The following is a 12,656-nucleotide window of genomic DNA, read 5'->3' on the forward strand; positions in this document are numbered from 1 at the left end:
CTCGATTTAGTGGATAATACAAAACTGAAACATAAGCTTGTTTTTACTCAGGGTTAATGGAGAAGATAGCCTCAGTGTTTAAAAAAAAAGTTTTAGTAGTTTTGGGCAATGTATTTGAAGGCAGAGAGGATACTGCGTCTTCATTAGGTAAATTTTATAACGAAGTTTAAAAAACAGTCTCTACACAATTGTTATACTTCTAATTTTAAGGTTCTGTATATGGATAATAGCTACAAACTTTAAGATATGTTGATATAATTTTTGAGAGCAAGTTGTCACTAGCCAGTGATTCAAACTCCTTAGTGTTAAAATTCTCTGTAGTTAGGGATCTTTGTATTGTAGTTACTGACTGCTGCGGAGGGATACTGGTAGAGATACGGGTTTATTGTGTACTTTGATTGTCTACAAATAAGATTCTGGATTTAGGTTGAGGTGGTGGAGGGTGTGGCTGGAGAAGAGGATCATCATGATGAACAGGAAGAACATGGGGAAGAAAATGCTGAGGCAGAGGGACAACACGATGAGCATGATGAAGACGGTATGCAGGTTATTTGAGAAATTATTCAGTATGAATAAATCAGGTATCTTTAAGGATATTAATATAATACAGAGAAAAGCCCCATTTGATGTATAGTGAACATAATGTTCAGCATGTTTTCAGCCTAGGGATTCTGTAGCATCTGTTTAAAAATTTTAGGAAGCAGCTGTACACATAGACACATACAAATATACACGTATATGCTTATATATATTTATATATATAAAATAATCTATCTTCTTCCTCCTTTACCTTTTGGTTTTGACATAAAGGTTTTTGGCTTTTTCTTTTCCTAAAAGCCTTTTTAGAAGGTAAACTAATCATAACCACATTAGGAAACATTTACAAATTAGAGAAAAGGAAAAAAAAAATGACCCATAATCCCACCCAGACGCTAATAGTTTGCATTTTTACTTTCAGTCCTCCCCTGTGTTGCCCCATTCCCATACATGTCTTACATATTATATGTGTAATTTTTGTGCCTTTTTTCACTAACAATCATTTTGGCCTTTTTGCTACCTAGTCATCGTAACTGTTCTTACTAGTAGCATCAGATAGACTTTCTGGAGGTCACCTTTATTGAGGTATAACTGACATACAATAAACTGCACATTTAAAATTTACAGTTTTACATGTTTTGACATGTATATACTGTGAAATTCTAGATAAATCTTTTTAGCTTTCGTCCCCTTTTGGAATCCCTGTATGTAAAACATGAGAATAGGGCAGTGGACCTAGCCCAGAGCTCTGCCCACTGGTGGAGGTTCCCCTGCCCAACCCTTTTTACCTCAGGCTGTGCAGAACGAATTTTGAATTGGAGTCTAATAGTCTGCTGAGTACCATAATGTGCCTAGTCATTTTTCTCCTACGAAGCAGGCAGTTATGCTTATTGTAGTAGTAATCCCTCCTTTCTGCCCTTTCTGCCCTCCTGTTACCTTATGATATTCTGGCTTATTGCACCCTTTGTTCCACAATGAGTTTGTACTCCCCCCCCCCCCCTTATTTAAATGTATTTCCTAGGGAGTGACATGGAGCTAGACTTGTTAGCAGCAGCTGAAACAGAAAGTGACAGTGAAAGTAACCATAGCAACCAGGATAATGCCAGTGGGCGTAGAAGTGTTGTCACTGCAGCAACTGCCGGCTCAGAAGCAGGTATGTTACCTTACTTGGATCCGGCTTTCTTGCTTATGCTAAGGCTAAGTGTATATTCAGCATGAATTGGTTAAACTGTACTCGTTACGATTTGCACAAGAGTGGCTAAGTCTTTTTTTTTTTTTTTTTAATAATTTAATCCTTTTTCCCTGTGGATATTAGGAAGATATTTTAATGGCTTTTTTTCTTTTCTGCTTTTTAAATAATGGATAAATTTTAAGGTTCATTTAGAAGAGCTGTTTTGTAATTAAACTATTTTAATGATGGGTTTTGTGGACTATTGACTATAGCCTGGCTTTCTGTTTAATATATGTTTATTTTCCTGAATGAGGGAGTACACCGTAGTTTTAAATATCAACCAACTGACAATGGTTTCGGTTTTAAAAACAAAAAATTTAGGTGCGAGCAGTGTTCCTGCCTTCTTTTCTGAAGATGATTCGCAGTCAAATGACTCAAGTGATTCTGATAGCAGCAGTAGTCAGAGTGACGACATAGAACAGGAGACCTTTATGCTTGATGAACCATTAGAGAGAACCACAAACAGCTCCCATGCCAATGGTGCTGCGCAAGCTCCCCGGTCCATGCAGTGGGCCGTCCGCAACACCCAGCATCAGCGGGCAGCCAGCACAGCCCCGTCCAGCACATCCACACCAGCAGGCAAGTCTGAAAGCTTTGTAGTCTTAAAAGACTTCAATAGGTTTTTAAAATTATGTATGTTCATCTAGACCAGTTAAGTAGTTTCATAATCGTTCTTCAGTGTTTTGCTCCGTTCACATACAAAAAATATTTACATATGCCTATATCGAGGTTTCTCAGTCTCTGTACGATTGCTGCTTTGGGCTGAATAATCCTTTATTTGTGATTGTGCATTGTAGGATGTTTAGCAGCATCCTTGACTTCTATGTACCAGATGCCAGCAGCAGCACCACCCCCCACACCCCCTTGTGACAACCAAAAATGTCTGTAGACATTGTCAAACGTCCCCTATTTGGGGCGGGGGCAATAGCAAAATTGCCTCTAGTTGAGAACGTTACAGTAATTCTTGTCCCCCTCCCCTCATCATCACCCTCCTTAATTTAGTGTGGTTTAAGAAAAAGTTTTTTGTTCAGTTGCCGCATTTGCCAGTGCAATTGATCTTTTAGCTTGTTTAAATATGTACAGTGCTAGAGAAACACAATTAGCATCTGACAACTTGTTGTGGTTGTCCTTTTTTCTTTATAGCAAGTTCAGCGGGTTTGATTTATATTGATCCTTCAAATTTGCGCCGGAGTGGTACCATCAGCACGAGTGCTGCAGCTGCGGCAGCTGCTTTGGAAGCTAGCAATGCCAGCAGCTACTTAACATCTGCAAGCAGTTTAGCCAGGGCTTACAGCATTGTTATCAGACAAATCTCGGACTTGATGGGCCTTATTCCTAAGTATAATCACCTAGTGTACTCTCAGATTCCAGCAGCTGTGAAATTGACTTACCAAGATGCAGTAAACTTACAGGTATGGAAACATTGAAAAGTTACTCATTCAAATAAATTTATGAGAATTCCAGTATATGGGAATTAATGTTACAAATATTTAAATGTTTACATACTACTTCTACATCAAATTTAACTTTATTTGGATAGTTTTAACTATTTTAGTTTGGTCTTCATAGAACTATGTAGAAGAAAAGCTTATTCCCACTTGGAACTGGATGGTCAGTATTATGGATTCTACTGAAGCTCAATTACGTTATGGTTCTGCATTAGCATCTGCTGGTGATCCGGGACATCCAAATCATCCTCTTCACGCTTCTCAGAATTCAGCTCGAAGAGAGAGGATGACTGCACGAGAAGAGGCTAGCTTACGAACCCTGGAAGGCAGACGGTATGAAATTCTTCATGTAGGCTTCTATGTTCAGACAGAACCCTTAGGTCCTAGAACATTCGAGCTTTTAGATTGCTGCTACATAAGACCTCACTCTGTTTTGAAGGATGGAGGTACCTTGTGTTACTTCTTTTTAAATTATTGTATAGTTGAAGCAAAAAAGTTATAATCCAAGCTGTTTTTTAAAAATTCATTCGTATTGTAGGAATCTGATGCTAAATATTCTCATTTTTGAAGCAGTTGATCTCCATCCTTGTGCCCTTATCCCCCAGGCTTCCCCGCCTCCCCCTTGAAAGACACGTGTTCACGGGAAGACTGACTTTGACCGTGGTTAAACAGGAATGCGCGGTGCACTTGGGAAGGGTGGAGTGTGTGCAGCTACCGAAGCTGCTCTCTGATTCCCTCAAATCAAATTTCATTTTCTACTTCTCCCGGTCTGTTGAATTGTGTTTAAAGTATATTTCTGTGTGTGTGTGTTTAAGATTTTACTCATTTTTAGAGAGAGTGAGCACATGCAAGAGAGTGAGTGGGGTGCAGAGGGAGAGGCTCTTCAGACTCCCTGCTGAGCACAGAGTCTGACACAGGGCTCGATCTCATGACCCAGATATCATAACCTGAGCCAAAAGGCAAGAGTCAGACGTTTAGCTGACTGAGCCACCCAGGCACCCCTGTATTTGTTTTCTTTCTGTTCAGTTATAAAATGACCTTTTTCAGGATGAGGAATTAGCCCAAAACTGTACACTAGAGCAGTGAGGCAGTGCCACACAGTGAAAGCGCCCCATACCTGAAGTCACAGTCCTAGGATCTGGTTCTAGTTTTGGCTTAGGTGAAACAGCCTTGCTACTTTGGGAGGAAGACAAGGGGCTTGGGAGACTGCTTAGGAGCCTTAACAAGAGTATGGTTGGAGTCTACCATTGACAAGTAATAGTTATTAAGTAGGGCAAGTGAAGACCAGGAATGTGGAGAGAGAGAAGCACTGAAATCATATAAACAGAATTGAGGGCTTTGTTGAAGGATGGAGCAGGAGGAGGCAGAATTTACACCGAGACTTTGATTCTGAATAAACTAGTAGGAAAATTGAGAGGAAAATCTAGAGGAGTATAGAATGGACATACGTGCTTTTGAAAATACTGAGAACTGGGAGAGGATTTGGTGGAAATGTCTAGAATACAAAATTAAATGTTTGGCAGAGAGATGTGGACTTGGGAGGCCTCTGCTCTCTTGTCCTAGGTGGGAAGCCTGCTCCACAAAAAGACACATTGTCTTTGTTAGGCTTAGTCACTCCCTGAAGAACAGCGTTCTGATAATAGATCTAGATTGGTTACAGGGTTCTCCCTTTATCTCACTGTAGCTCTCACTCTAATAGAATAGCCTTATTGAGATATAATTCACATACTATACAATTCACCCATATAAATGTACAGTTCCATACTTTTGAGTATATTCAGAGCTATGCAACCATCACAGTTAATTTTGGAATATTTTTATCATTCCACGAGAATATCTGTTAGTCACGTTCTATTTTCCTCTACCTTCCCACCCTAAGTACCCACTGATCTACACTCTTTCTTTGTAGTTTTGCCTATTCTGGACATTAGATACAGATGGAATCATACAATATGTGGTATTCTAGCTTCTTTTACCTAGCATAATTTTTTTAAGGTTCATCCAGGTTTAGCATTATCAATCAGTATATTACTTCCTAGTAATATTTCTTTGTATGGATGTGCCACATTTTTTTTTTATCCATTCATAAGTTGGGTTTTTCAACCTTTTTGGCTCTTGCAAATAATGCAGCTGTTAATATTTGTGTTCAGGTTTTTGTATAGACGTGGGTAAACACGTAACTGTGGAATTGCTCGATCATATGATGATTCTCTCTTGTTAACCTTTTGAGGAGCTGCCAGACTTTTCCAGAGTGTTGCACTATTTTACATGCCCAGTAGCAGTGGATGAGGCTTCCTTGATTTCTCTGTGTCCTTGCTAACTCTCGTTCCTAACTTTGTTACTGTAGCCATCCTAGCGGACGTGAAGTGGGATCTCATTGTGGTTTCGATTTGCGTTTCCCTAATGGCTAAATGATGAGCATTGTGTCATGGACTTATTGGTCATTTGTGTATCTTCTTTGGGGAAATGTCTGTTTAGATTCTTCGCCCATTTTTTAATTGTCTTTTTGTTATTGAGTTGTATGAGTTACTTACATTTTCTGAATATAAGTTCCTTAATCAGATACATGACTTGCAGAAATTTTGTCCCATCCTGTGTGTGTTTTCTTTTCATTTTTTTTTTTTTTTTGATGGTGTCCTTTGAAGGACTTAAGTTTTTAATTTTGATAAAGTCTAATGCTGTGTGTGTTTTCTTGTTGCCTGGGTTTTGGTGTCATGTTAGGCAGTAGTTCTCAGCATGTAATACCCCAGAATAGCAGCGTCAACATCACCTAGGAACTTGTTAGAAATAGAAAACTGGGGGCCCTACTCCAGACCTACTAAAACTTAGGGAGATGGGGCCACAATCTGTCTCAACAAGGCCTCCAGGAGATTTTACTAAGACACTGAAGTTTGAGAACCATTGTCTTGAGGGAAGAAGTTCCTTTTCCCATTCCAAAGGACCCTGGAAATCCTTTCCCAAATGGAAAGCACAGGACAGCGGGGTGCCTGAGTGGCTCAGTCACTAAGTGACTCTTAATTTTGGCTCAGGTCATGATCTTTGGGTCATGAGAGTCCCGCATTGGGCTCTGAGCTCAGCGGGGAGTCTGCTTGGATTTCTCTCTCTCCCTCTGCTCACCAGCCGCCCCCCTCAAATAAATAAATCTTAAAAAGTACAGGACCACACGGTTAATGAGTTTTGACTTATGGGTACTCTCAGTTCCTAATTTTGCATATTTATGATAGTGGTAAGTTTCACATCTGTGTCCTTTTAAAAAAGCATTTTCATTTCTTTTTCTTCCTACAGACGTGCCACATTGCTTAGCGCCCGTCAAGGAATGATGTCTGCCCGAGGGGACTTCCTAAATTACGCTCTGTCTTTAATGCGGTCTCATAATGATGAGCATTCTGATGTTCTTCCAGTTTTGGATGTTTGCTCACTGAAGCATGTGGCGTATGTTTTTCAAGCCCTTATATATTGGATTAAAGCAATGAATCAGCAGACAACATTGGATACACCTCAACTGGAACGCAAAAGGTATCCATACTTGCCATGAGGTTGGTTTAGGAAATATTTAATTGCTCAATATGGTCTCTATTAGTATATCGTCCGATTTTTGGAGCGAGAAGAGCGTTGCAAAAGAGAAATAGTACAGGAACATTTCATGTGGGAAAGAGGGCTTGAGTCTCCATAGCTACTCAAAACAGGAAACCTGAGAATCCACTTAAGTTTTATGTTTGATGTAGTCTGTCATGTTTTCTATTAGAGTTTGTGTAAGTACTCACTATTTCTTAATGTGATTATCCTTTTGCTTCTTTGGAGCCTATTTTGTAATTGTAGTACATTTGGCTTGGTCATTCTACCATTCCCAGAGTCTAAAACTTGATCACAATGTTTGCAATTGCCTAGATACTTAACTGACTTTTTCACTTATAGTTCCCATCACCTTTGCTCCATACTTCATGTAAAATGACTCACTTGTCTTTTTGAAGGACACGAGAACTCTTGGAACTGGGTATTGATAATGAAGATTCAGAACATGAAAATGATGATGACACCAATCAAAGTTAGTGTACAGAAAATCTGCTAATCTACTTCAAGAAATGGCTGCCTCAGTATTTCCCCTTCAAGCTTTTTAACTTCATTATTTTCTGTCTGGGTGGGAATTTCTCTTTTCTTCTCTATGTCCCATTTCTTGCATTTTCTGTCCATTTTTCCTTATATATCCTTGAGTTATTTGCTTCATAAATAAGGATGAATTAAAAAATGTTATAAACTTTTTAACAGTTGGTATTTTTTCTATTTTATCTTTGTATCCTTTGGTTTACCTTTATTTTTAAGTGTGTAACTACAACATTTTTAAAAGTCTTAGTAGAACCTTTATTAATGCTGATGCAAAATTGGTTTAGTCAAGAAAATGAGAAATACCAATTATAACTCCCAAATATCAAAACTCTTAAGAGTTAATGCAATAAAAAGAAAATATTCCAAACTCAAGAAATTTTGGGATCTTCTGCAGTCTCCTTGTAGTTTTTAGCTATTATTTCAAGTGGAATTTAAAAATTTTTTTAAAGTGGGGTCAAATAGCCCATCCTCTTGCCTATTTCTTAACAGCTGGTACTTTTATTCAGCCCAGGGAAAGACAACTGACCTAACTGCTGTTGTTTGAAAACCCAGCCGTAGCTCACTATTTTCAGAGCATACTGTACACTGCCCAAAGTTTTATTCCCCATGAAGGGGACATGGTGTTCTTGTGCTGACTTACTATTGAGATGAATGAGATGCCCAGACATTTTTGTCTTGTAGAGAAAGCAGAACTTCAAAGTAAGCAAATGCTCAAATCTCAGCTCCTGACCATCTCCTCCTTTTAGAGTCATCAGTGAGCCATGTCCTGAATATGCTTAGGAAGCTAGCTATATTCAGGTCTGAATCCCTAAAGAGAGAAAGAGAAAGATATGGGAAATGTTTGTCCAATACAAAAATGGAACAGTATTTGATACTGCTAATACTTTTTTTTCCAAGCTTTTATTGTTGTGTTTAAATACACATCATAGAATTTACCATTGTAACCATTTTAAATTGCTAATATTTTGAATCATCACCTAAAATAGTATCAAATTTTGGACAATAAACTTGTTTTTGGGTGACATTGAAATTGCATAAAGAGGTTACAGGAATTTTGGATTGAGCAGATTAAGATTCTTTTACCCTTCCCCAGTAATTAATATTTTCTAAAAAACAAACACTTTATCTCTTTATGTTTAGGTGCTACTTTGAATGATAAGGATGATGACTCTCTTCCTGCAGAAACTGGTCAAAACCATCCATTTTTCCGACGCTCAGACTCCATGACGTTCCTTGGATGTATACCCCCGAATCCATTTGAAGTGCCTCTGGCTGAAGCCATCCCCTTGGCTGATCAGCCACATCTGTTGCAGGTGATTTAGATAAAACTAGTTTTACAAGGTTTCTTTTTAAGTGACTTCATTTTTTTTTTTAAGTGTTCAGTGTAACTAGAATATTTCTGTTAAAATTCCAGCCAAACGCTAGAAAGGAGGATCTTTTTGGCCGACCAAGTCAGGGTCTTTATTCTTCATCTGCCAGTAGTGGGAAATGCTTAATGGAGGTTACAGTGGATAGAAACTGCCTTGAGGTAAGAGAGTAAAAATCTTCACAATATAATATTTGTGAATGAGAACTTGTACCAGTATCTAGAGTTTTAGAAATGCATTAATCTAGAATATTGTATTGCCTCAAATGATGGAAGTATCAGAAATTCCTGCCTTGTGACATAATTCCATATAATTTCTTAATTCCATCAGTGTCACTAACCTGCTTTGAGACTATAACTTGTTTTATGTCAGGTGACTTCATCTATGAAATGGCAGTTTCATTATGTGTTTTGCCTATTTCAGAGTTGAATGCTGTAATGCTTCTGGAAATTAAATCTTTATATGTATAATGCATATATACCTATCATATATATGAGCATATATAGTATTGGCTTAACTTTTCTTTTTGACTGTAGAATGTGAATAATAAGGTAGAATTATCCAACAAGTCATTATTAATATTATCTACTAGGCACAGTCTCAATCTTTATAACCACATTGAATAGAAAGCATTTTTTATCCTGATTTTATGGGTAAAAAGTTGAGGCTTGCAGAGATTACATAAATTTCTTGTGGGAATGTCTGTTGTTATACAACTAGTTAAGTAGTAGATCTAGTTTTTAGATAAAAGTCTGATGTGAGCGCCTAAAATTCTATAGTCCGTACCGTTCCTCCAATGAAAACGTAATAAACATGTTTAAGAGCAGAATTTTCTTTATTATCTAAGTGATAAAAGAGAATGCAGTCTTTGAAATATTGAAAATAAAAGGACATTATAGTAACCACAGATACTATAAAGAATCCTTTAAAAGTTCTGTGAGGCTCCTGTGGTAAATGCACATTGGTGCAGTTTCGTTGGTAGTCAGCAAGGGGAAATCAGAGAAAAGAAACAGGCTGCATCTTTGTAGTTGAAGCGCTAGAAAGGAATTACTTAACTTCCATGTGATTTCTGTGGAATATTAGTAAGTTGAAAAGGAAATCTAGTCAGTTTTTTTTTTAATGTATAACTTTTATGTGTAAAAATTCATAGGTTCTCCCAACTAAAATGTCTTATGCTGCCAATTTAAAAAATGTAATGAACATGCAAAATCGACAAAAAAAGGAAGGGGAAGAACAGAATGTGGTGCCAGAAGAAGCTGAAAGTTCAAAACCAGGGCCATCTGCTCATGATCTTGCTGCACAGTTGAAAAGCAGTTTACTAGCAGAAATAGGACTGACTGAAAGTGAAGGGCCACCTCTTACATCTTTCAGGTATTTGCTAAGTGGAGATAGTTTTTCTGTTCCATTACTTTATGGGTATTATAATTCTAAGAATTTTTATTTAGGAATTTTATAATTTTATTTCATTTGTATGTAAATAATAGAATTAAATGTTTGAGTTTTCTGGATTTTGGGGTGACTATATAGTCACTGATTGGCATTCTGATTTTTCTCCTTACTTCATTGAGGAAATTTTAAGCCTCTGTTTTTTAATGTTCAGTACTGAGTTAAAGTATGTCCATGTCAGGTTGCCAATTATAGACGTGTTACCAGCAGCTCAGCAAAGGAAAATATGTGAATGACTAGAAAGAGCTTTCTAGACTTGTGACTCTCACACTTGCTTGGGCTCCTTTGCCAGGTTCACAGTTTATTATTATCTTATAAGAAAGAGTAGGTTCTTTGCTTTCCCAGTAAGAATTTGCTAGTGTACACGGTGGCTCAGTATGGCTAATCATCAATTGATTCGTTGAGTACAAATGGTTTACAGAATGTCAATTATTTTTGCTTAGGAAACTATATACATTTTATATATATATATATAGTCCAACAACCATAAAAGGCAAGGAAGAATTGTGGACTGGGGGGGGCCCAAGCTTTTCAGAGACAATATGGCTTGAGCTGAGATGGTTAGAATGTGTAGAAGCAAACGTTGAAGGAGAGAAGAATTGGAGGTAGAGAGACAAGTTAGAAAGCTGTTAACTAGTCCAGGCTAGTGGTAGAAAGAGAGAAACTCATGAAGGACTTAATCACTCTGGAGGAACAGGGAAAAGAGACATTAAAATTTGTTTCAGGTTTGTGCAATAGGGAAATAGATGGTACTACTGAAAGAAAGCAAGAGGCAGCGTCATTGAAGTGAAGAAGCTGTATTCAGTTTTCCTATGTTGAACTGGACTTGTGTGTCACTGACATGGATATATTTAACACAGTGGAAATTCTGGTCTGTTGTGAAAATTTGAACTGGAGAGGGATCTAGGAGTCACCCAAACGGAGAGGGATGATGGACTTTAAGGAGAAGAGGTAAAAATGAAGATGAAGGTAGGCAGCCAGGAGACGTATCCTTATATAAAGGATGGAAGGAATAATGGAATAAAAATGAGAAGTTCTATGAGGAATGAGTAGTTCTAGAAAAATTCTGTTACGAGAGGATGTGGTTTGAAGTACTTCAGAACCAAGAAAATTACTGTCATTGACCAAAAATCAGGGAATTTTTATAGTTGGCTAAATTGCTTCCCACTCTCCCCTTAAATCTCTTGCAGGCCACAGTGTAGCTTCATGGGAATGGTTATTTCCCACGATATGCTGTTAGGACGTTGGCGCCTTTCTTTGGAACTATTTGGCAGGGTGTTCATGGAAGATGTTGGAGCAGAACCTGGATCAGTATGTATTTTGAGCACTTTTAATTCTGTTCTGCCTGATAAGTACTTAAGTCAGAGAATAATTATGTTTTGGATTTTTTTTTTTTTTTAAAGATCCTAACTGAATTGGGTGGTTTTGAGGTAAAAGAATCAAAATTCCGTAGAGAAATGGAAAAACTGAGGAACCAGCAGTCAAGAGATTTATCACTAGAGGTAAAGGTATTTAGATTTTCTTATACTATACATATAGTGTGCCATTTATATTAAGTTTAAAAACGAAAAATAACAGTCTTGTTAAGGGATGTTTTGAGTAACTAAAACTTTAATAAATGGTAATCACCATATTTAGAGTAGTGGTTATCTCTGGCAACTGGTTTCCTAACATCTTCTCATGATCAGTGAATATTTTCAGGTGTTTTTTTTTTTTTATGTTTTTGATGTCCTTTATTCCATTAAGGTTATTATATCCCACTGATGCTCAGATCGTCTCTTTGGCTAGTGGGAGGCCTGAGTCCTCTTCGGCTCTTCAGTCCTTTTGACAGGACTCTCAACAATCTTTGATAACTTCTTTACTTTTTGGTCTGTCTCATCTTGTATATTTCCTGTCACAGACCTTAAATCAACCATTTCTTCAAGAAGCCTTGGTTCCTTTTAAGAAAAGTATTTCAAGATTATAATCTGGGCTATAGGGTTGCTCCCTGCCTACTAGGTTGGTCATGGTTTCTAGGTCTTTTCAATGGATAGAGCTGGGAAATTTTCCTTTAAAAAACAAAAGATATTTAAGTGCGTACTTGATATTTCCAATTCAAATTCGAGACTTAGGATCACGTAATTGTTTTATTTCCACCCCTTAGTCTTTATCTCCTTTCTTCCAAACCAAAAATCCAACTTTCCAACACCACTAAGAAAATTACTCATTTGTTTTTATCTTACAGCATATATACATGGCAGTTGTAGAATCACAACGTCCACATGACCACCCAAAACAATGATCGAAAATAGCTTAAGATATATTTGCAGTTTTTTGCCCTTAGAACTTATCCAATTAGAGATACCGTCAAATTGCTTCAAGTCACTTGAAATAATTTTTCTTTGTGTGGTTTTGCTACTAATCTGCATACAGTCAGAGCCTTTAGTTTCATTTTACTTGCAGTTTCTAGGGATTGCTTTCTCTCCTTTTTTGGCTTGGCTTTGTCATTAATGTAAAATATCTATAATAGTGCAAGGCCAACTC

At 37.5% G+C, this 12,656-nt stretch overlaps 1 protein-coding gene and 1 long non-coding RNA gene across 4 annotated transcripts in view; one reads left to right on the plus strand and one right to left on the minus strand.

The window, feature by feature from the left end:
• Positions 1–12,656, plus strand: part of UBR5 (ubiquitin protein ligase E3 component n-recognin 5) — a 132,367-nt gene that overhangs the window by 102,091 nt on the left and 17,620 nt on the right. Inside the window, exons 36-47 of one of the 2 annotated variants that reach the window (XM_088022771.1) lie at positions 427–538; positions 1,559–1,690; positions 2,090–2,347; positions 2,912–3,180; positions 3,338–3,549; positions 6,502–6,732; positions 7,188–7,261; positions 8,461–8,633; positions 8,735–8,848; positions 9,838–10,058; positions 11,324–11,444; positions 11,537–11,641. In XM_088022771.1, the coding sequence (XP_087878897.1) occupies positions 427–538; positions 1,559–1,690; positions 2,090–2,347; positions 2,912–3,180; positions 3,338–3,549; positions 6,502–6,732; positions 7,188–7,261; positions 8,461–8,633; positions 8,735–8,848; positions 9,838–10,058; positions 11,324–11,444; positions 11,537–11,641 (2,022 nt within the window). The remainder of the gene's footprint in view (positions 1–426; positions 539–1,558; positions 1,691–2,089; positions 2,348–2,911; positions 3,181–3,337; positions 3,550–6,501; positions 6,733–7,187; positions 7,262–8,460; positions 8,634–8,734; positions 8,849–9,837; positions 10,059–11,323; positions 11,445–11,536; positions 11,642–12,656) is intronic. The other variant, XM_028110653.2, reaches the window with a different exon arrangement.
• LOC114214842 (uncharacterized) overlaps positions 1–12,656 on the minus strand; it is a 123,531-nt gene that overhangs the window by 48,931 nt on the left and 61,944 nt on the right. The window lies entirely within an intron of this gene.

Source organism: Eumetopias jubatus, unplaced genomic scaffold (genome assembly GCF_037043125.1).
Source record: "Eumetopias jubatus isolate StellerSeaLion01/CBP00866 unplaced genomic scaffold, mEumJub1_p1.0 scaffold_4, whole genome shotgun sequence".
Lineage (NCBI taxonomy): Eukaryota > Metazoa > Chordata > Mammalia > Carnivora > Otariidae > Eumetopias > Eumetopias jubatus.